At 46.0% G+C, this 22391-nt stretch overlaps 1 protein-coding gene across 3 annotated transcripts in view; it reads left to right on the top strand.

The window, feature by feature from the left end:
- Positions 1-15261, top strand: part of TXN2 (thioredoxin 2) — a 30037-nt gene extending 14776 nt beyond the window's left edge. Inside the window, exons 3-5 of one of the 3 annotated variants that reach the window (XR_014784282.1) lie at positions 1578-1701; positions 9272-10247; positions 12919-15261. Coding sequence is in view for 1 of the 3 variants with exons in the window: in XM_084809725.1 (XP_084665851.1) it covers positions 1578-1701; positions 9272-9388 (241 nt within the window). In the remaining 2 variants the exon portion in view is untranslated. Of the gene's footprint in view, positions 1-1577; positions 1702-2891; positions 4375-9271 lie in introns of all 3 variants that reach the window. The other 2 variants (XR_014784283.1, XM_084809725.1) reach the window with 2 other exon arrangements.
- The last annotated feature ends 7130 nt before the right edge of the window (positions 15262-22391 follow it).

Below are 22391 nucleotides of genomic sequence, written 5' to 3'. Positions count from 1 at the left end.
GTTGAAAACAACCCATACTCAGCCACTGAGTGTGGATTGGCGTACTGTATGAACAGCCCCACTATGTTGCTACATATGTATTATACTGAGGCAGAGTTGGGGTTGAGCCACTTGAGGGCCCCCAGATGTTTGGGGAGTTGCAGACTAACAACATCTGGAGAACCATAAATTGCCTACCCTTTGTTTATTCTTACCTCCCTTCTTCTGACTCTGCACATTCTAAGGTATAAGATTTTGATGACACCCTGTTGCAGCTGTAACACATGAACGCACAGCTGTGGTTCAGCTTGATAATATGGTTGCTTCCGACGCTGGTCCTGTGCCAACTCCTGGGGCCACTAGCCCTGACATGAGAAGTAACCTGCCATCTGGCCATGCCTTGTGCTTATATATGTTGCTCTTGCAACACAAAATCCTGATTGGTCAGAGCAGTTTTTAGCAGGTACTAATTCAACAAGGCAATGAAGAAACTGGGCCTATGAACACTTGGCTGGGGGGTGCAAAGAGGAAGCATGTTTTGTTTTGTGAGGATCTGGGTCCAGAATGATCTGGCTTACAAACTGGGCATCAGGATGGATGGATGGGGCACAGAAGAAGATGCTCACATCTTTGTGCGGGCACTACTTTAAAAGGGACTCGCTGTCAATCTAGCAGTAGCTGAGAGCCCTTTATCCATGCAGTTTCCCCAAGGCAGCCATAAACAGGCATAGGAAATAAATCTGTGAACTCTGTCCTGTGTAGATATCACCAAAGCATTTATTTTGCCAGGTGTACAGTAGTTGCCAAGCTGCATCTGGCGATGGGTTTCTAACGGCTGGCAAAATAGAGAGATGAGTGATCCTTGCACAGATTGTATATATGGGACATTTCCTGCATTGGTTTGTGCCTGCATAGGGAAAGGGGCCCCAAGATATATTAAACAGCTCCATGTGAGATCCCATATTCAGCTTAGGTGATGTGCTTCAAAAATTTCCCTTAAGTGTTTTTTTGCTCCCTTTTTGGGGGTAACTGCCTGGTGTTAAAAACAGTCCTCCTGTATCCAATGATGTGCCGCAGTTTGACACACACACACTGGTATTCATGCATTACTCAAAATGATCTCATGGTAACTTGAATGTGTGAACTTGCCCCTGGTTTAATTCAAAACTCTTAGGGCTCTCTCATGTGAGTCTTTGGTTGGTTGGTAAAGGGAATGTAAGATCTATGTTGGCTAAAATGTACATTTGATGTTGAACCAGCTCCTGCAAGAAACTCAGGTGCCTTTTAGCGTCCCATGTGAAAAACACCCTTTGCAGTTTGTAAACAGCAGCTTTTAACTCTTTGTACATTAACTGTCAAACACTTCTAAGCCTGCCAAGCCTATGCAGGTTTATCTTAAATTTAACAATCCAGGCACCACTATTACCCCGATATTTTAAAAGTTCAGAGGTTTCTGAACTGTGACTCTTAAACATAAAAGCCAGCTTACCCCAGAAAGTGGGGGGAGGTCATGTGTTTTGAAAAGCACCACTTTTTTTTTTTAATTGCTGCTGCTGCTTTCCCCAGTTAAACTCTTCATTCCTTTCCTTTGCTCCGAGGTGGTGTGGCCCCTGCAAGATCCTCGGCCCCCGGCTAGAAAAGATGGTGTCCAAGCACAGTGGAAAGGTGCTGATGGCAAAAGTGGACATTGACGATCACACAGATCTTGCTCTTGAGTATGAGGTAGGTGCCCGTAAAACCCCTGCGATGTGTAACATGATATACGTTGCATAAAACCCGCCTGATTGGCTCTTGTTTGTTCTGATCGCTAACTTAGGATTTGGCAGACAGGTGCATCTTTTTTTAAATCCCCCTTTGGCAAAATGTAGAACTTCTTAGTTGTTGCAAGGGTTGGGAGGGCAGAAGAGTGGGAGGCATGGAGCAACCAGGATGCCCCATTATGAAGATGGAGCCAGTGTGGTATAGAGGTTAGAGTGTTGGACTGGGACTCAGGAGATCTAGGTTCTAGTCCCTACTCGAACATGAAGCTCACTTGGTGTCTTTGGGCCAGTCGCTGGCTCTCAGCATAACCTGCCTCACAGGGTTGTTGTGAGAGGAGGAAGACTATGTAAGCTGGCTTGGGTAGCCTTGCAAGAGGAAAAAAGGCAGGATATGAATGTAATAATAATAATTAATAATGGAAATGAAGATTTTGTAGGCCGAACATAGGCCCCCTGCTCTGGTTTCTAATCTTTCAGCTGACAGAAGCCCCCACTTACACTTTGAGTCCTTCCTACTGCTGCTACTATTTAACACTTAATTAGCTGCAGGAGGGCATTAGGCCTTGTATAAAACACAGGACATTTCTAGAGGGCTTACAGCAGCCTTCCCCAACCTGGTGACCTCCAGACGTTTTGGACAACTCCCAGCATTCCTGACCTTTGGCCATGTTGAAGTCCAAAACGTCTGGCAGGCTCCAGGTTGAGGAAGGCTGGCACACAGCCTACACGAAATAGAAATGTGACAGGAGCGGCTGTAGTTCAGTAAACCAGCAGGGAGGATGTGACAGAAGAGATGCGGCTGTGGTGGCCAAGAAAGGCTTGGGATGGGGATGGGGGGGAGAATCCCCAGGGTCACCATACATGTTTCTCAGCCAGACATCTCGATGTTCACTGTGTGGGGAGTTGAACTGAGGGTTGATGGGAGGTGGGCAGGCAGCTAGGCTTGGCCGGCCTTGGGTGGCTTCTTAGAAGATTGCAAAGGATTAAGAATAGTCTTTGTAACCAAGGTGATTGCAAGCAGGGACGTTCATGCTCTTCAAAGGATTAGATATGGATTTTGGAAATCCATATTTGCAAAACACGCCTCTGGATAACCATAAGAACTAGAAACTCCTTTCCAAGATAAGAAACCCATGTTTTTTTCTTTTTCAGGAATCCTTTCTGAATCTGCTACCTTCCAGATTCAATATGCAGAGAACTGCAGAAAGCTGGTAGCCCTTTCCGTGGCTTTTGCACTTAGAGCCCAAGAAGAGTTTTGGATTTTGTTGCCTTATTCTTAAGCTTGAAAGGGTGGAGGGGGCAATGCAAATGGAAGGATGGGTTTTTTCTTTTGTTTTGTAACTGCTTAGTCCTCCTCCAGCTATTTAAAGCTTGGCAAATGGTAAAGCAAGTGCTTTGCATGCATAAGGCCCCAGATGTTATCCCCAGTAGCTCCACTTAAAAGGACTTGAGGCACAAAGAATCGAGTGCCTAAGATAAGCAGCCTGGTGCCCTCCAGCTGTTTTGAACTACAACTCCCGTCAGCCCCAGCCCGCCTGGCCAATGCTCAAGGATTATGAATGTGTAGTCCAAAACATATGGAGGGCACCATGTTGCTTGCCCTTGCCCTAGAGAGCTGGATAGACCAATGATTCATGTCTGTGTATAAGGGCAAAGGAATGTTTAAAGCCCTTCTGCTTGTGGTCTCGGGATCCTAAACCATTTTGTTCTCCCTTGGGGGGGGGGGGGAGGTTTCGAGGCTCTCTTTCTAGTTCTGTGGATTCCCTACAAATTAGCGATAAACTTCCCGCACCTCTGTTTACAAGGCAGCGGCCTACATCTCGGCCTGAACATTTCACAGTGACTTCATTGCAGCAAATTCTTGAGAAGGAAGAGAGGGAGTGAGCAAGACCTCCCTCTGTGAGCCTTGGAATGCCTGTGCATTCCTCCACATGGGCCCTGGCCTGCCCTGGCTCCACACTGTCCCAGTGGAGCAGCCATCCGTGAAGTGTTTCCGGCTGTGGAAGGAAAAAAAAAAGCTTCACAAGGACTCTACCCAGAGTGGATTCTTTACAAGCCAGAGTTGTAGTCTCTGGTTCCCAAGTAAGGAAGGTGCTTGGACACTAGGCCCAAGTCCTGGTTCTGCTGCTCCTACAACCCTTTCTGGTAGAGGACGTCCTGCTCGGCACCTCTTCTTGCAGGCATACTTTACTGCCTGAGACAGATGCCTCATTTGTTAAAAGGATGGGCCAGCCTTGTATCTTGCTTAGCCTGTCACTTCCCCTCCCCGCCCCCCTCAAACTAGGAGCCTCTCCTTGCTATGTAACTCCTTCTGGGGTTACCAGAAAGTCAGGAAGAGGGGCCTGCCTCAGCCTGTAGCCACCTTGCCTTGAACTCTTCCACTTCTTTTTCTCTTGCGTTGGCTTCTTGCCACTATTCATGTTAAGTTCCACTTGAGTCAACACGGCTCCAGAGATGACCCTTCTCTTCATGCTGCCACTGGGTGACGCACAGATTAAATTGCAAGTGGAATTAACACAAGGAACTGCTGGTTTCCTTTTCCCAGAGCCTCAGTAACCCACTTCAGCAGCATGACATCTAGCAAAATGGAGTGGAACAACCCTGCTCCTTAAGTGGGTGTCGAGTGAGCTGGAGAGTAAGTCCTCTTCTGGCTATTTTTATTATAAGGGTTAAAACATGTGAAGAATTATACTGCAGGACTCAAAGAGCATATTGAAAGGAAACCAACAGAGCTTCTGGTGAGAATCAGTGGAATGGTGGTACATTTTGACGTACAGGACCTCAGCATGACAGCCCCCATAGCCATATACCCTCAAGAAGATTCCATAGCCCCAGGTTATGTATATTTATATCTTGCTTTTCTATGATTTATACTCAAAGGAGCTAACAGTCTCATTGAAAATTCCATTGTAAAACACATATCACAAACAAAGAAACTACTAATGAAGGGCATGACTGCAGTCCTAAACATAATTACCAAAGGAGTAAGCTCCTGCTAAACTCACTGGTGCTTACTTCTGGCTGCAAAGGTTTAACTGGTAAAAAAAAAAAAACACCATTGTGCTTTAACCAAAGACTTCAACCAACTGAAATGCAACCTTTAGCTTTTCATTAGAAATGCAAACAATCCTGCATATTAAAACTGCTAGCATAAAGTAGTAGGAATCCTATCAAAGAAAAGTTAAGCAGTACCCAGCCTTTGTTTGATTATATTACTCATTCTCTAATTTCCTATGCTAATCTGTGTCAAACAATAGTTAAACCTGAAAGCCTCCTGTTACCACCTCATTCACTTGCCAGAGTAAGAAGGTCTGTGAATTACCCTGGTGTTCTAGCAGGTGATGGCATAGCTCCTACTTTGAAAAAAGTCTTGGAGCTGTGCTCAACTGTATTTTTATTGTATTACTTAAGTTGTCATATTTTTAATCTGTGCAGTAGCCAATGTTCTCTGGGCAGATTACAAACAGTCAAATAGTTGTATCACATTTTATATTTTAACAGAATAAAATACAACACACTCCTCCTCCTCTACAGCTCTCTGTCTCTCTCTCTCTCTCACTTACACACACACACACCACTTTTTGCGCTGTCAGAAACATATAACTATAAATGTTCATAGCATATTCAAATCCTCCTGCCCAGCATTTTCATATGATGTTGTTGTTCAGTCGTTAAGTCGTGTCTGACTCTTCGTGACCCCATGGACCATAGCACGCCAGGCCTTCCTGTCCTCCGCTCTCTCCCGGAGTGTGCTGAAGTTCATATTCATTGCATCGGTGATGCTATCTAGCCATCTCATCCTCTGCTGTCCTCTTCTCCTTTTGCCTTCAATCTTTCCCAGCATCAGGGTCTTTTCCAGGGAGTTTTCTCTTCGCATTAGGTGGCCAAAATATTGGAGCTTCAGTATCTGTCCTTCCCATGAGCAGTCAGGGTTGATTTCCTTTAGGATGGACTGATTTGACCTCCTTGCAGTCCAGGGGACTCGTAAGAGTCTTCTCCAGCACCACAGTTCGAAAGCATCAATTCTTCGGCGCTCAGCCTTCCTTATAGTCCAGCTCTCACAGCCATATGTTACTACTGGGAAAACCATAGCTTTGATTATACGGACCTTTGTCGGCAAGGTGATGTCTCTGCTTCTGACTATGCTGTCTAGGTGTGCCATAGCTTTCCTCCCAAGGAGCAAGTGTCTTTTAATTTCATGGCTACAGTCACCATCTGCGGTGATCTTGGAGCCCAAGAAAGTAAAATCTGTCACTGCTTCCATTTCTTCCCCTTCTATATGCCAGGAAGTGATGGGGCCAGATGCCATGATCTTCGTTTTTTTAATGTTGAGTTTCAAACCAGCTTTTGCACTCTCCATTTTCACCCTCAACAAGAGGCTCTTTAGATCCTCTTTGCTTTCTGCCATTAGGGTGGTATCGTCTGTGTATCTGAGGTTGTTGATAATTCTCCCGGCAATCTTAATTCCGACCTATGATTCATCCAACCCGGCGTTTCTCATGATGTACTCTGCATATAAATTAAATAAGCAGGGCGACAATATACAGCCTTGTCGTACTCCTTTCCCAATTTTGAACCAATCGGTTGTTCCATGTCTGGTTCTTACTGTTGCTTCTTGACCCTCGTACAGGTTTCTCAGGAGACAGGTAAGGTGGTCTGGTACTCCCATCTCTTTAAGAATTTGCCAGAGTTTGTTGTGATCCACATAATCAAAGGCTTTAGCGTAGTCAATGAAGCAGAAATAGACGTTCAATACCAGAACCTAATCCAAGCCTGCCCATTTTCTAAGGAATCTTTGCCAGTTTTTAAAGAACGAGTCCTCTTCTGTTGCCATTCTGACAACAAAAGGCATTTTATACCTGTCCTCTATTTCAGCTTGTATTTTGCAACTGTCAATAACTCAGACATGGAGTTTGAGACTGGCTTGGTATGGATAGAGAACAACTAAATGTACAGCACCCTATTGATCTCCGCCTAGCATCGAAAGCCCTGTAGTACTGACCTACAGGAGGGGAGAATGATTTAGCTGCTACGTTGTTTGTATTCTACCCAGAAGACCCTGCTCTACCATGAACTTCCTGTGAGACTTTGGGCAAATCTTTTATGCAGGCTGATCCTGCCCCTGCAACTGAAATGTGGACCTGGGGGTGGACCTTTGCTCTGTAAAGTGTTGATACTGATAGGTTCTATGCCACCTGTCTCCATAAGGGTGCAAGTAAAATCAACCAGTGTTCTTACAACCGTTCAAGCTCTTGCCAAAAAGAAGAACCGCTCTGGGGGAGGTCCACAGTGATGTTTTCTTGTTGACCTCTAGAGGGCACTAAAGAACATCAAACAAGATCCAGTCCTTTGCATATTGAGCCTTGGCTTGAGTGGGTTTGGTGGTGGCGATTGTTTACTGAAACCCATCCTCTTAACCGTGGGATGTGGCGCTCTTAAGGAACTGCTGTGTATTGGCCAGCAGAAGGGGGAAAGGTGGGGCCAGTTAGAGCAGGCCTTTTAGTCGAGAGTATTTGCGTGTGTCAAACTGCTGATGGCAGCAAGATGCCTGGGAGCGTGTTTGATGAGAGAGTGCATTCCAGGGATGGACAGCCCACAAGATAAGGATGGGACATGACCCAGTGGCTGAGCTGTCTGCAGATAAGGGCGCCGGGGGAGCTGTGGAATGTGTCAGGCCCTTCTGAAGTATTTACACATTCCTCCCCAGTCATTCTCTGGTCTCTTCATGGGCTTGCTCATATGGGACGTGCAGTGCGGGCGGGGGGTGGGGGCATGCGATGGCCTGTGGTTTGCAAACCTTCCAGGGATAGACCCTAAGCATAGATATGGGACCTTGCTCAGAGCCTGGCTAGCTGCCCCCTCCCAGTCCTCTTGCTGCTCTTGCCTGACCCTAGTTAGCGGCTTCTTGTCAGTCAAAAATGGACAATAAAAAGTTGATAGTTCAATTTATCAAGTTTGAGATATGGAGGGGAGTGAGGAGGAAGAGAAGATGTGGTTGGACTCAACAGGATGTTGAGGGTAGAAACGTGAGGGCCAAGTCTGGTGTTCCTCTTATTTATTATTATTTATTTATTTCATTTCTATACTGCCCAATAGCCGAAGCTCTCTTCACCATTCTTAAAGGCATGGGCTGTGTCCATTTAGCAAACGTGAAAGGGTGCTTGTGGGTGCATTAAAGGGCGCATCTGATGGCTGCAAAGCTATCTGAAATTGTGCCCAAATTTCTGGCCAAGCTGGAATGGTAGGCTGACCAGGGATACTAGAGGATGCCCGCCCCCACTCCACACAGCAAGCAGAATTAATTGTGCAAAATAAGAAAATGCGGAAGCTCTTTCGCTTGCTGTCCCTCCCTCCCTCCCTCCCTCTCTCTTTCTCTCTCTCACACACACACGTGCACGCGCACACAGAGAGAGAGATGCACACGTCTGTAAAGGTGCTCTGTGCGTGTTGTGCAAGTCATACTTGCAAAGAAGCACATTTCCATCCATTTTATTCCTGCTTCCTCATGTGCACAGTTAAAACCACTGTTCGGGAGAAGCAATGGGTGTAGCGGCAGCACCTGCAGAACTGGGGTGCGTTGTTGAATGTGGGAGCTGGATGGCAGATGTGGGCTGGAAATAGATGATTGGGAGGCCAGGAGGAGCTCAGGAGCTTCCTGTGTGATAGCTAGAACCATGGGAAGGTGTGATCTTATGTAGCCTCCAGCCTTTTTAAAAGCTCTGCGTTATTTTGCACTGGTTCAGCTGGGGGTCTCTGACCATGTGTGATTAATGCTGCCTTCCCACATGGTCAGACGCATCTTCTCACAGCTACAGCCACCACATGGTGAGCTTTTAAGCAACTACAGCATGCCACCTGGTCATCTCTGTCCAAGCGCTTTCTTTTCAGAGAGTGGTGGTATAAAGTCTCCTCCCCCCCTCTAATCTTCATCAAGCAATTATAAATTATGTGGGTTCCACTGCTGGAAAAAGCCAAATGTTTTAGAAAGAAGCCAGAAAACATTGTGTATTTTCCCTGCGAAAGAAATTTCACTGTTGGTATTTTCAGAACTTTTTATGCTCAACGAATAGCATTGATTTAAGGAACCTGATCTGAAGTTGATTTAATAACTCCAAAGTGCAGGCTGTTCCCTTTAAGACATGAGAAAACCTTGCAGTGGCCTTTACTGGATTTCCCAAACAAGTAGCTTGTCAGAGTCCTGTGGGCGTGGGAGCATGGATGTGGATTTATTAACACGCCTGGGTATATGAGAACATTTGGATATTTCAATAGAAGCTTCCTTTTTACAAAATGTAAAAACCCCAGTAGAGCTGAATGATTTGGACAGACACATTAAAAGCACCCCCCCCCCGAGATTTAAGTGATACTGCTAAATTTCCTGAAAATTCTGCAATAAGAGGAAACGTTAACCATTCACTTCGTTTAAGAGCCAACCCTTTTGTTTTAATGTTTGCTTTGCCTCTTGAAATGATGTTCACAGGTCAGTGGAGCATAGCTATTACTGTTTCTTCCTTTTGTGTTCTTGTTCCTAGGTTTCAGCTGTGCCCACTGTTCTGGCTATGAAGAATGGCGACGTGGTGGATAAATTTGTCGGGATAAAAGATGAGGATCAGCTGGAAGCCTTCCTCAAGAAACTCATTGGGCCCTGAGATGCCAAGGACAACTGTGTTTACCTGTGCCAAGGCCTCTTGCATTTGTCCTTTTTGTCTGTTTCCTCTGAGGAGAATGAGGGGAAATTTAACAGTCTTGTAGGAGTTGGATGAGTGTCTTGATTTTTGACGGGAGTGGATAGCACCATTCTTCCCCTCCCGTCCCCTTAGGAGCAGCGGTAGTTCTGAGCTTGGTGAGAAGGCCAGTAGCTCTGTGATGGAGTAGGAATAAAGCCCACTGCCTGCAAACAAGCAAGCAGTAGAAAGAAATGCAGGACTCCTATTGGTGTAGCAGAGAAACCTCCCTCCCCCACCTAGCCCAGTCTAGACCTAGCGTAGTCAATAGCCACTGCCTGTGACGTGGTGGCGTACTTTACAATCAGTCACATGGCTTCATCTCTCCAGTTGGTGTCCTCTCTCCTCCTTTGGTGGTAGTTTTAAATCAGCTCAGCCCTGTGGCTGCCGCCCCAACTCTCCCTGCTGCTGTTTATAAACTGAATGAAGAGAAACCATGTCTGGAGTCCTTTTTTCTTTCCTTTTTTACTAAATCTGTAATAAAGATGGCGTTAGTAATTACTTCATTCCCTTTTGGTATAGAATTCTTCCTGAGAGACCCCCTCTTCCACAGCAAGGCTAAAGTTCTCCAACTTGTCTTGGACGATGCGGGTTTGAAGAGGGAGAATTGACAAGGAAGGCCTTGGTATCGCCCAGACTTAACCAGGCTAGAAGGTACCTGGCTTGGCTCACTGAAACAATGCCTCTTATCATGGTAAAAATATAATAATTGACCATTTCCTGCCCTTTAACAGCACCCCGATTTCCAGTGCTTGAGGAGGGCTGGTTCACCATGACGTGACAGGTAGGGCCGGCCCTGAAGGTACCAAGTGAGATTAATGCATCAGAAGTTTAATTGTTGAACAAGAAAAGGAAAGACTGTACTATGCCATTTGCAATTCACTTTTGGAATTCTTCAGTAAGGGATGGTGTATCAGCCTACAGTATAATCATGATAGGAAACATAAAAGCCAAGTTCACAGAAAATAAAGGCACCAGTGACTCAGGCAAGATACTTAAGAAGGTCCAAACTTTCTTATTTTTGCTGAGAACGGCGCTAAAGCAGGGGTTGGTAAGTTGCAGCCCTCCTGATGTTTTGGCCTACAACTCCCTTCAGTCTTCACCATTGGCTGTGCTGGCTGGGGCTGATCAGAGTTGTAGGTCAGCACCTCTGGAGGGCCACGGGTTGCCCTAAAGCTTAGATAGAACATGGAATCAGGGTTTGGTGTTCTTTTAGTTCCCTGAGCTGTTACGTACCATCTGTAAAAATAGGGATACTAATCCTCACCAGGGGCAAATGCCATAAAGATGGTTTTTTATGGCTGCTGTTGGAGAGAGAGGATGCTGTGTTAACTGGTCACCAACCTGAGCCAAAAGAATTATTTAAAATATTTATTGCACAGGCCTGAGCAAATTCTTTGGGCCACTTATGGACCTATAGCAGGGATGGACTGTTGTACCATTTGGGCCTCCGATACATTGTTTATGGTGGGTGGCCAGAAAGTAGATCTCCAGATGTTTTGCACTTCAGCTCCCAGCATTCATGACTATTGGCCATGCTGGCTTCTGGGGTTGGAAATCCAAAACATCTGGAGATCTTCTACCTTCTTCCCACCCCAGTTTATGGAATGCCAGCTCTTCTGTGATTGAAGCACTTGCAGAGATGGGAACAGTGAGATTTTAGACACTGCTACCCATTACTGTCATGACTCCTTGGAACTCAGTTCATCATAACTGCTTGCAACTGACTAACAGTTTCAGGAAGAGCACAGCCAAAACGAACCACAGTCTGTTCTTTCTTTTTGCCATATGGTTTAGCAGAACATTTCTCCCCAAAGCTATTTGGAGTTTCATCTGACCTTAATGAAGGAATCCTATTTCAAGCCAGGATCTTATTGGGGCGGGGGGGATGGTTATACGGCAGGATGATTTAATCAATTCCTTTGGGCTATAACAACTGCAACCTTTAGACTAGGTCTGCTGCGTTTATTTGTTTTCACCTGTAATTTAATGTAACTCCTCCCTCCTGCTTTTCCTTCAGAATTACCTCCCTTCAACCACTGCCTTAATGTGGCTAGCCTACCACACCCATCCTTTTTTCTTTTCTTTTTTTGGAGGGGTGGGGAAATGGCTTTGACCCTGAAAAACTGATGGGAAAGTCTTGTTACTGCTCAGTGCTATCTTTATAGATGATTCTGGAATAGTTGCCTCTCTCTTCTTACAAAAATAATATTTGTTAACTTGTTTTTCCACTTAAACTTGTCATTGGCTCTTGACATGCTTCCCATCTCTCAATGTACAGTATCAAAAATGTAGGAGTTCATTTGGGGGGGGATCCTCCCACCTTGATACACCAGACAACATGCAGCAAATATTTAAGAAGCCGTGTTCAACATCTTTTGACTGCTTTCCTGCAGCTGTAACTGCCCAGGCAACACTGTTTCTCAAGTGAGGTGCTATTGGACTTAGCTTTGGAAAATGGTGCCAGGAATTGGAGAGGAGCCTGGACTCCCAACTCTGACTTAAGCAAAGGCCCTGGCACAGTTTGAAAGGGCAGGGTTTTCAGTTCTGGTGTCTTTGCCCCCTTCAGTTTCCCATCTGATGTCCAATAACAACAGTATTGTCTCTTTACAAACATTGAAAGCTCAAAAGTAGTGTGTTCGTTTGATCGACGGTTGCCAGGTCACAACCCAGAAATCGTGTCTGTTTCTTTAATGTAAGGGTTGGGCAGGCAGCTTCTGCCATCAGCTTAATTTCAGAAGCCCTCTGCAAGTGACCAGATCTCTGGCAAAAGCAATCTGTCCCTCCCATCACTGGGCAGGGAAGAAGAGCGAGAGAAGGGATTGGCAGAAAAGAGAAAGGGGGTGCCTCTGACCCCTTTAGACTGTGGACCCAACCACTGCTGCCTTCAGCCTAGGGTAGGCAGCTAGCCTACTTTTCAGATGCAGTCCTCTATTTGAAGGACTGCCAGAGAACAGTCCTCTGCTCGGTGGTGTTCTTTACAGGGGAGGCTGGTGGCTCCTATGTTGGTGGGGTGGTGAATCTGCTCTGGGTTTCAGTCAGAACGCTAGAGCTATCCAAAGTGCTAGCTCCTTTAGAGTTCTGACTGAAACCCGGAGCAGATTCAGCACCCCACTGACATAGGAGCCACCAGCCTTCACTGGTTCCCTATTTGAAGGGCTGCCCAGTTCTCATCCAGGTTAAAGATCAAGAACCATCAGAAGGGAGAGCCAGCAGCAGCCTTGAAGTTGCCCTTCCCCAGTTAGCAACTGGACAACAGACTGAGCAGGCACACAGGTCACCTGGTCACAGTCTTCTCCACAATGATGTGATATATTTCTGTTTAAATTATGGTTATTATTTCTGAATTTGCAACTATGCATATCAATTAGCATATGCAGATGTTATGCGAATTGATGTCTTCTTTCTTTGGCAGTGCATATGTGGCCACCCTAATTCAGTTCCTCCCGCTTCAGGTCATGTGGCCCTGGACAGATTACCCTTGAGGGAACCTGTGACAGAAAAAGGGTTCCTCACCCCTGCTTTAATGGAGCCACAGCTGCAAAAGTGGGCGCAACCACAGGTTGCCACCTCTCTGCTGGAGCGAGGATTTTAGTTTTGCCCCCACCAAACAGGAGCAAAGCATGAGAGCCAGTGTGGTGTAATGACTAGAGTGTTGGACTGGGAGTCGGGAGATCCGGGTTCTAGTCTCCACTCGGCCATGGAAGCTCACTGGGTGACTTTGGGCCAATCACAGATGCTCAGCCCAACCTACCTCACAGGGTTGTTGTGAGGATAAAATGCAGAGGAGGAGGAGGATTATGTATGCCACCTTGGGTTCCTTAAGGAGAAAAAAAAGGCGGGATATAAATGTAATAAATAAATAATAATAAATGATTAACTGGAGCAAGACATGAGAAACCCCACCTGCAACCTCTTTCTCAGTATATTAAGGGAAATAGAAGTGATCTCCAGTTTGCAACCTGGCCACCCTATCTGATTGCATAGTTTGGGTATTTGTGGCATTTCTTACAAGGAAGGAAAGATAGCCTGGAGAAGGACACAGGGAAATGTACTTTGAAGAGATGTGGAGAGATGTGCCAGGTGCATAAAACCACCTCCCTATTTCAGGGGAACTGGTGACCATTGGCTTCTGTGATTTCAGAGTTTGCAGCGTATTGGAACAATGAGGGGGAGAAGCTTAGATTATCAAGACTTTTTAAACTCCAGCACTAGACTCCAAATTCCATGCTTGGTCTGTGCACAGTTGAAACAGGCACATTTCCTGCCTGTAGCAAAGAGAGGCATTGTCAGAGAAGTGCAGGAAAACTCTGGGAGGGGAGAACAGGCCTGGTATGTATCGACAGTGGCTAACTTTCATGCCTTACCATAAACACAGAACAGGAAAAAACAGCTGTCAGCACAGTGACTTTGCATTGTGTCTTTAAGAGCCAGCATAAATTGGCTCTTTTATCACTTCCTTCCAAGGCTCTGGGGCTTGGGTGGTATTGTGTGCTATCGGGACAGGCTGGAGATTTACTGGCAAACCTTAATACATGCACATTTTGTGATGGCCAGAGCTGGCTTATTCTTGTGTATGAAGTTGGGGCGCCTGCCTGAGCATCTCTCACTCGCCCTCTTGACATCACTAGTAGCTTTTTTAGGTGGCCTAAAATCTCTCGACATTTTAGGCAGCTTTTGAGTTGTGGATATAAAATGGCAGAAAAGTGGAAAGGACAAAGATGCTTCCATTACGCAGCAAGCCTTGACTTTTAATTTCCCGTGCCTTTTGCCTGTGCAAAGGGGAATTGTTGTAAGCCTTCGCCACAGTTACAACTGGTGAGAGAGAAAGAAGGGATACACTCTCTCTCTTTGCTGTTGACGCAGAAAGAGTAGGTTTCATACTTAGCTTTACAAAAGGCTGTTTCTCAACAAGGCCTGTTTTTCTCCCTTTTTATTGCAATGCTTCCCCTTTGTATAGTCTAGCGTAAACACCATATCATCACTCCCGCTAATAGCAAACCTGGGTGGTGAATGCTGACAGGATTGGAACCAAAACAGGGCCTCTGGGAAACGAGAGAGCTATCAGAATGCTTAAAGGTACCCCTGAGGTTTGCAGAAATACAGAAGAGTCTAAAAAAAACGTAAGGGGGCAACCTCCCCCTACCAAAATAGGCCTGATGGGGACTGAGCCTGTTCAGTAGCCACAAAACATTGAGGGTTAGTAAGAAAAGAAAAACTGGTGGGTACAGGGAGTGGAATTTCCAGCTTGAGCTGAAAATTCCGGAGGAGGGCATGGCTGGTAGGAACCCTAAACGGGATCACTCCTGCTAAGAGGTAAGGGGACAATCTGCAATATTTTGTTGCAAGTCTTACTTTTCCCCTCTAATGGAGAAATGTTGTGGTTTGGAAGTGAAACAGGGCTACCCAGAAAATAAGGTGATGGCTTCCTAGGTATGCAGGAGTATGTAAATAAAAATAAAAGGACAAAAAAAGCCTGACAGGCACCTATGAGCTTATAGAATATTGTTGGAAATTCAGCCTACAGAAAGGAAGAAAGGGGTTTTTTGAAGAAACCTTCCCCAACCTGGTGCCCTCCATATGTACTGGGCTACAACTCCCATAATTGGCCATGCTGGATGGGGATGATGGGACTTGTTGTCCAACACATTTGGAGTACATCAGATTGTGGAAGGCTGGGGGGAAAAATAAGTCAGGCAGACTTGTTGAATGAATTCCCTGACTGATGCAGGGAACGTTTGGATTTGAAGTCCCCTGTCAAAAAAAAAAAAAAGGAGGAAAGGGGGAACTGGCCTGCTTCAGCCCTGGCAGTTCATAGTAAATATTCTGGAAGAGGGGATTAGGATTGGAACAATGCCTTTCCCATCTCCAGAACTACATTTTTCTCACTATCCTCTATACTAACAGTGAATCTAATTCTCCAAGTGTGATCTTTACATGGCCAAAAGGGCACCATCCATGCACAAGAGGAAGGTAATAGCTGACTTGGGGGAACCCCACATATGCAAAACTCGGCAAGGTCTGTCTTGTTTGTTATTGATCTCATGTAAGGCACTCTGAGAGCCTTTTAAGCTAAAGAGTAGGGTAAAAATCCTTTAATCAATTAACAAATTAATTAATTAAATATAGCACATCTGGGGAAGACCTAGAGGAGGGGAGGGAAGAAAAGTGTCCTTTATCCCTTCTCCACCCCTGAAACAACGCCCCCACCCCAGCTTCCTCTGCAAAGGCTGAACAGCACTATAAAGCTCCTATTCCAGGCTTACAGGCTGTTTGGAGCCTTGAACAGGAACACTCCTCTTGGGAGCCGGGGATGCACTGCAACATTCTTGTTGCAGGTCCCACTTATCTTGTTCTATTCCCGTCTTAATAAAACCTGCCGTGTGGCTCTGTTACAAAGTTGTGTTGCGTTCTGCTTTAGAGATCAGAATTTATGTACTAATGCACCACTGACTTTGAAACCTCCTGTTCCTAAAATAGCTTACATAAAATGTCCCTGTCTCTTTTTTTAACCTTGAGTGTTCTTTAGCCTTGATGTTTAAACAGATCACATACTGAGCTGACTATTGCGTAGTCCAGGGGTTAGATCAGTGGGTTGTGAAATCTCACCGTATAAGTGGGACCTGAAACAAAACGCTGCAATGTGGAGCGCCAGCTGGGCAACCCCTTTGCTAGGATACTCCATTCCATTCCCCCTTCCCCTTGTTTTTCCATTCCCCTCCCTCCAACAGTCAGCCAGCATGCCGTGACTGTTGAGCATGCTCAGTCCTTGTTGGGTTGTTTTTGGGTCCCCCGTCCACACCGTTAGTTTTTTTTCCCCCCTAAAGATTTTTTGTACTTCTACATAGCTTGGGGTTACCCCAAGCCTGCTGATACATTTTTCTTGTGCGGGGATGGAACCATTTTGGCTGCATCCACACTGGATCCACACTTGGCCAATTGAATTTGCTATTAGTATATAGGATGTTTCTAGCCAGTGGCACAGTGATACATTTTGAAGTGCAGGTGCTCATCACGACAGCCCCCATAGCCATGCCCCCAAGGAGAGTCCAAAAATTCAGGCAGCTGTGTTGATACATCATCAACAAACCAGTTCTAGCAGTTTTCATCTCCACTGGGAGCAGGTCTTCTGTAAAGTTAATGAGTCTTAGGGTGAAATCCCTTCGATTGTGCCCTCGCTGCTTGGAAGCCTCCTAAGTTGGAGACTTCCAAGTTTCCTATGCTGGGCTGACACCAGTAGAGTGGGAGGAGCAGTGGAGGTGATCTTCGCCTCCCCATCTTACGTCTTTGGTGATTTTTGCTAGACTGGCTTTTCAGCCCATTTAGCAAGGATGCTTTGGAGCGGGAGGGAAGGAGGCTGGAAGAGGCTCACGATATCTCCTATTCTGACTTCTCTGGTCTCCTCCCCTCCCTGCCCACTAGAACGCTCTCCTCCCTCCTCCTCCAAGGTCGCTTTTCTGACCTCAAGAGGGCAGCCGGCAGAGGTTCTTTCCATGCCAGCTGCACAGGGTCAGGTGGGGAAGGACAGATCTCCGACTCCCCCTTCCAAGGTCGGAGTACTGTCTCCGATCTCGAAAGGGTGGATCCGAACAATCCTATCGTCCCTGGGGTGTTCACCAAGGGTCCATAGGATTGCTCTGTTAATTGCCCATTCAAGACCAAGCCACCGCAGAATACTTTGCACTACAACAGGAAACAATGTATTGTTGCTGGGAAAATCCACCTCCCTGCCCCAGCAATTGTGAGGACTGCAGCTAAACTCAGAGGGAACAGGGAATTCTGGGTTGGGTGGCCAATGACGTCAGTGTCCATTCTAAACAAAAAGTGTTGGCGCTGTATCCAGGAGAACGCTGACTCTGCTACACCACTGGTTCTAGCCCTAATTGCTTTGGACAGGTGTCTTTGCCTGTGCCCACCCTTCTCTGCCTTGTCCAGCTTTTGATTAATTATTATTACCTAGATACAAGCCATCTCTACACACTGGTGGTTGCACAAGATTTGTACAGAGCTTGCTCTCATAGTGTTATGTTATCTATAAAAGGCCAAGATAAATGACTGTAATGGGTTTTATTGAAACACACACTAACCAAGAGAGAGTGGGTGCTTCTAGATGGAATCGCTGAGCAGGGCTGGCCCTACCATTAGAAAGAGTAAGGCAGCTGCCTTGGGCGGTAGATGGTAGGGAGCAGCGGTGAGGTGTTGGAGGGCAGAGCTAGCTACCTAGCTAGCTATTTATTTATTTATTAAATTTCTTAATTGCCCATCTGGCCGGTCACCTGGCCACTCTGGGAGATGTACAGCAGTACAAACAATCTAAAACAGTAAAATTAAACATTAAAACATCATATTCTAAAAATACCCTAACCCACCCCAAATGCCTGCCTGAACAACCAAGTTTTCAGTGCATGGCGGAAGCTCATTAAAGAGGGGGCATGGTGGAGTTCCCTAGGGAGGGAGTTCCACAAAGTGGGGGCCACCACAGAGAAGGCCCTCTCCCTTGTCCTCACCAGCCTAGCTGTCCTGGTTGGTGGGACAGAGAGAAGGCCATCCAAGACTGATCTTGTTGAGCGGCCTGTCTGGTGTTGCTGGAGGCACTCTTTGAGATAGGCTGGGCCGGAACTGTATAGGGTTTTAAAGGTCACAACCGACACCTTGAATTTGTCCCAGAAAACAACTGGTAGCCAGTGCAACTCCTTCAGCGCCAGAGTGATGTGATCATGCTGGCGGCTGCCTCAAATCAGGTGAGCCACCGCATTCTGCACCAGCTGCAGCTTCTGAACCGTCTTCAAGGGTAACCCCACATAGTGCGCGTTACAGTAGTCTAGACGAGAGGAAACCAGGGCATGTACTACCGATGGGAGCAGATGGTCGGGAAAGTAGGGGCACAACTGCCATATCAGATGGAATTGGTACAGCACTGTCTGGCTCACAGCTGACACCCGAGTCTAAAATGACCCCCAGGCTGCGGACTTTCAAGGGTAGCCATACCCCCATTCAACACCAAGTTACAGGAAGCCCGATTCTGGCTGAACATCAGGAAAAACTTCCTGACTGTTAGAGCAATATGACAATGGAACCCATTACCTAGGGAGGTGGTGGGCTCTCCCACACTGGAGGCATTCAAGACGAGGCTGGACAGCCATCTGTCAGGGATGCTCTGACTTGGATTCCTGCATTGAGCAGGCAGATCTCAGGGTGGAAACTGAGCCGATAGAACCCCAGAGCAGTTCTGATTCTGAGGAGGATCAGCAATCCGTGGGAGAGGAGCCCGCTCATCCCTCACAGGCACAGCAGCTGGCAGAGATTCCTCCTGCCGACATTCCTGAGATAGATAGTGACCCGGGCAGTGAGACAGTGCGGGAGGGGGGGCTTGCTAGACGCTCGATGCAGATGCAGGGAGTGACAAGCGATGGAGGGCGCGGAAAGGAGGCGTAGTGCCTGTTTGGCGTGCAAGCAACGGCTGCGTCCCGTGGACCCAAGGGAAAGAGTGAGGATCTCTCCCTAGCCCATAAGTTCAGGGTCTTCAAGTGATTCTCCTTCAAACGGGGACCAACTGCCTACCTGGAGCGTAGGCTACTCCGCTGTTCATTGCTTAGTCACTGATGATTACCATCTGAAAGAGTCATTAAGTTTAAAAGGATTAAAGCCTGAAAAATAGTCCTTTCGTCTGTGTCTTGAATTGGCTATTGGAGTGTACTGAAAGAGGCTGCTAGGCGCTCCTGACAGCGGTTGGACTCGATGGTCTTGTAGGCCCCTTCCAACCCTGCTATTCTATGATTCTAGGTTGACATCCCCCTACCTCCTCTTGTCTCCCACCAAAAGTACCTTGGTCTTGTCAGGGTTCAGCTTATTGCTCCCCATCTCCACTCTGGCCTGTATTCCCTAAGCTAGCCTACTGCCCTCAGGTGCAGTGGAGAATATTGTCCCTTTGCCAGTGTTGAAATAAGATTCAACTGTCAGTCAGGTTGGCTTTATATGTGGAATAGGGGAGGGCACCAATTTTGTTCTTCACCTCGGGTAGCAAAATGTCTTGGGCCAGCCCTGTCTCCTAGTGCCAGCAATCAAAATACATTGTACAACTATCCCATCTTTTCATCTTTAACGGATTTTTTTGTGGAAAGGAAAAGGACAGAAGAAGCTGAGGGAAAACATGGGAGGTTTAGACATGGAAAAAGGCAACGTCACAATGACAATACAATAGTGACAATACAACCCTGTACCATCAGGGAGGGGAAGCTGTGGCCCTCCAGATGTTGGTGAATGACTACTCGGATCATCCCACACCATTGGCCAGGCTGGCTGGGGCTGATGGGAACTGGAGGCTGATAACATCTGGAGGGCTGCAGATTGTATCCTCAGAAGAGTTGTAGTCCAACATATCTGTAGGGCACAGATTTCTTGAAGGAATTTTGTCACATGTAATGGCAATTGCTATTGGTCATACAAGTACAGAGTTATTGCAGTGCCTGCACAGCACTTTGCATGATGAGACCCTAAGGAGTTGTAGACCTTATTTATGTTCTTCTTTAGCAGTAATGAGATTCACTGTTAATAACAGGATGCACATATGCTGGGAGATGTCTTCAAATGTTTATATAACTTTGTTATTCTTTATCTGAATTTTTAGCAATTGGCAAAGCCAGTTCGGCTCAGCGGGGATACTTCTATGCAAAGTTTCATCTGCTTGAATTTAAAATAAGGCTGGCTCAGAATTGGTTGCAAGTATTGTAAACCATTTCAGCAAAAGCAGGTTTAAAAAAACATGATACTGTTGTAATTAAAACTGACTTAAGTTCAGATATTTCTAGAAATAATCACCTTGGGTTGGCAGGACAAAAAAAGTTATCTGGGTTGGGGAGAGACAAAAAAAGGAAAAGGAGTTTAAAAGTGGGGGAGGAGTCTGCTTGCGATATTTCAGTGATGGTATGTTCTACTCTTCTCAAACAGTGTGTGGGGTTCAGGGATGGGAGCAAAAAACAAATTATTTTGCAACATCAACTGTTGCACTGACCAGTGTCAACTGGCAGATGTTTGCGAAACGCTTTTGAAACAGGGAGGGTGCTGTAGAAATTAATTGTGCCTTAAATAGTTTGCTGGCTAGTGATCCTATCCTGGAGCAATCTGATGCAGTATTTGGAGTGCTGGGAGGACCTTCGCACTTCTCTCTAAGGCAGTGACTAACACTGGATAAACTATTCTCTGTAGGAGGCTAAAAGCTCACGCAGGGTTAACACAGAAAATCGCCCCCCTGGCTAGTTAGGGAAACATGTCTGAAAGATGAGAATACATCTCGAAAGAGGCAGGGCAAGTAACCACATCCTCCTTTCTGAAGGCTGAAATATTCCACCTCAGTGTTAACTCTGCAGGGAACAAAGGAGATTAACCAGAATGTAAACTATGCTGCAGATTTTTAGAAAAACAAAAATCAGACATATATAGGAAAGTCCTTGTTGTCCTTCAACCTACTGGTTGCAGGAAGTCCTGCAGGTGTCTGGTTTAGTTTGTAGTTCCAGAAACAAGAAGGCCTATTGTTCTGTGTTTATAATTATACAGCTTTGCCAGTGGACAGGAAACCCCCTGACACATTCTCCAGCTCTCTGAGTTTTTTTTACCCCCTTCTTTCCTGGGATATCAGTCCTCAAGCGTCAATCCTTATCTAAGTACTGTGTGCACATGACATATTTTAACTTTGTTTGAGTTTTGGTTGTAGGCACTAACTGGCTCCCTCTGTGGCTTTTGAATAGGGTGGGCACCTGTGAAGCAAGAATGTGTGCAAGACATGGCAGCAAGGGGATACTTGTAGGAGACTGCTAGGAAGGGGAGCGGGGAACCCAAAACCATCAAAGTGGGTGGGTGGCTGAGGGGATCATTAGGCTTGCAAAGTCCAAACTGCAGTGCAAGAAAGAAGTAGGGATGTACAGATCGTGTAAAATCCGTTCCGTCTGTGTTTCGCGGATTGTCAGATGCCTTTTGTTCCATCATCCTCCCACCAATGGAACTGGGGGTTTTTTTGTTTCTGAATTTGTGCAAATTCTCCCCAAATGCACATTTTCATGCTTTAGCCTATGGGGGAAATGTGCATTTTGGGCCAGTTTTGTGTGTGTGTGTGTGTGTGTGTGTGTATTTTTCTATGTCAGAATTTGTGCAAAATTCAGGAAAGTTAGAGAACCAGTCTGAGGAATCCACCCAATAGGGGGAAAGCTAATCCGTGGGTCGGATTCATGAAAATCCAAACTCATTTGCTTCCCTTGCAGATTTATCCAACATCCCTAGAAAGAATTACAGTGAGCTGTGCTGTATTATTTTGCAAAACCTCGGAGCCTGGTCATTGGTGGGGAACAAGGGCAATAAATTGGCCATTTGGGTGTTTTTATTTTAACTGTATCTTAGAAAGTTTTTTTTTAATGATTTCTTCTTTTAAAAAACAATGACTGGTGGGGCAGAAGAGAAGGTTTTTAATACACAGCTTTAAATAACACAGTATAAAAGAAAAAGAAAACAAACAAACAGCACCAAAATAATCATCAATGCATTTTAGCAGAAAAGAATTCTACCATAAAAGCCAATCTTCTTATTTAAGACAAGTTCAATATCAATATAAATACAATCTTTCACTGCAGTCTTCCCTACCTTGCTGCTCTCCACATGGGTTGGATTGCAACTCCCATCAGGGCTATTGGCCATGCTGGCTAGGAATGATGGGAGCTGCAGTCCAACACATCTGGAGGGCACCAGGGTGGGGAAGGCTCTTTTAGGGCACAGTACTACCAATTGCGCTGTTGGTGATCAGATGCCTCTGAACGCGGAGGCTTCCAATCATCCAGTGCAGGGCAGGAGAAGCAGCAGAAGTGATCATTGGCCCCCTGTCCTCCTGCCCTGCAGAGTTCGCTAGATCGGCTTTTTAGCCCATCTAGCAAGGCCCTTTGGA

This window comes from Heloderma suspectum, chromosome 7, assembly GCF_057233095.1.
Source record: "Heloderma suspectum isolate Gila_16-S chromosome 7, 16-S_ref, whole genome shotgun sequence".
NCBI lineage: Eukaryota > Metazoa > Chordata > Lepidosauria > Squamata > Helodermatidae > Heloderma > Heloderma suspectum.
This window is presented reverse-complemented; position numbering and strand designations above follow the sequence as displayed.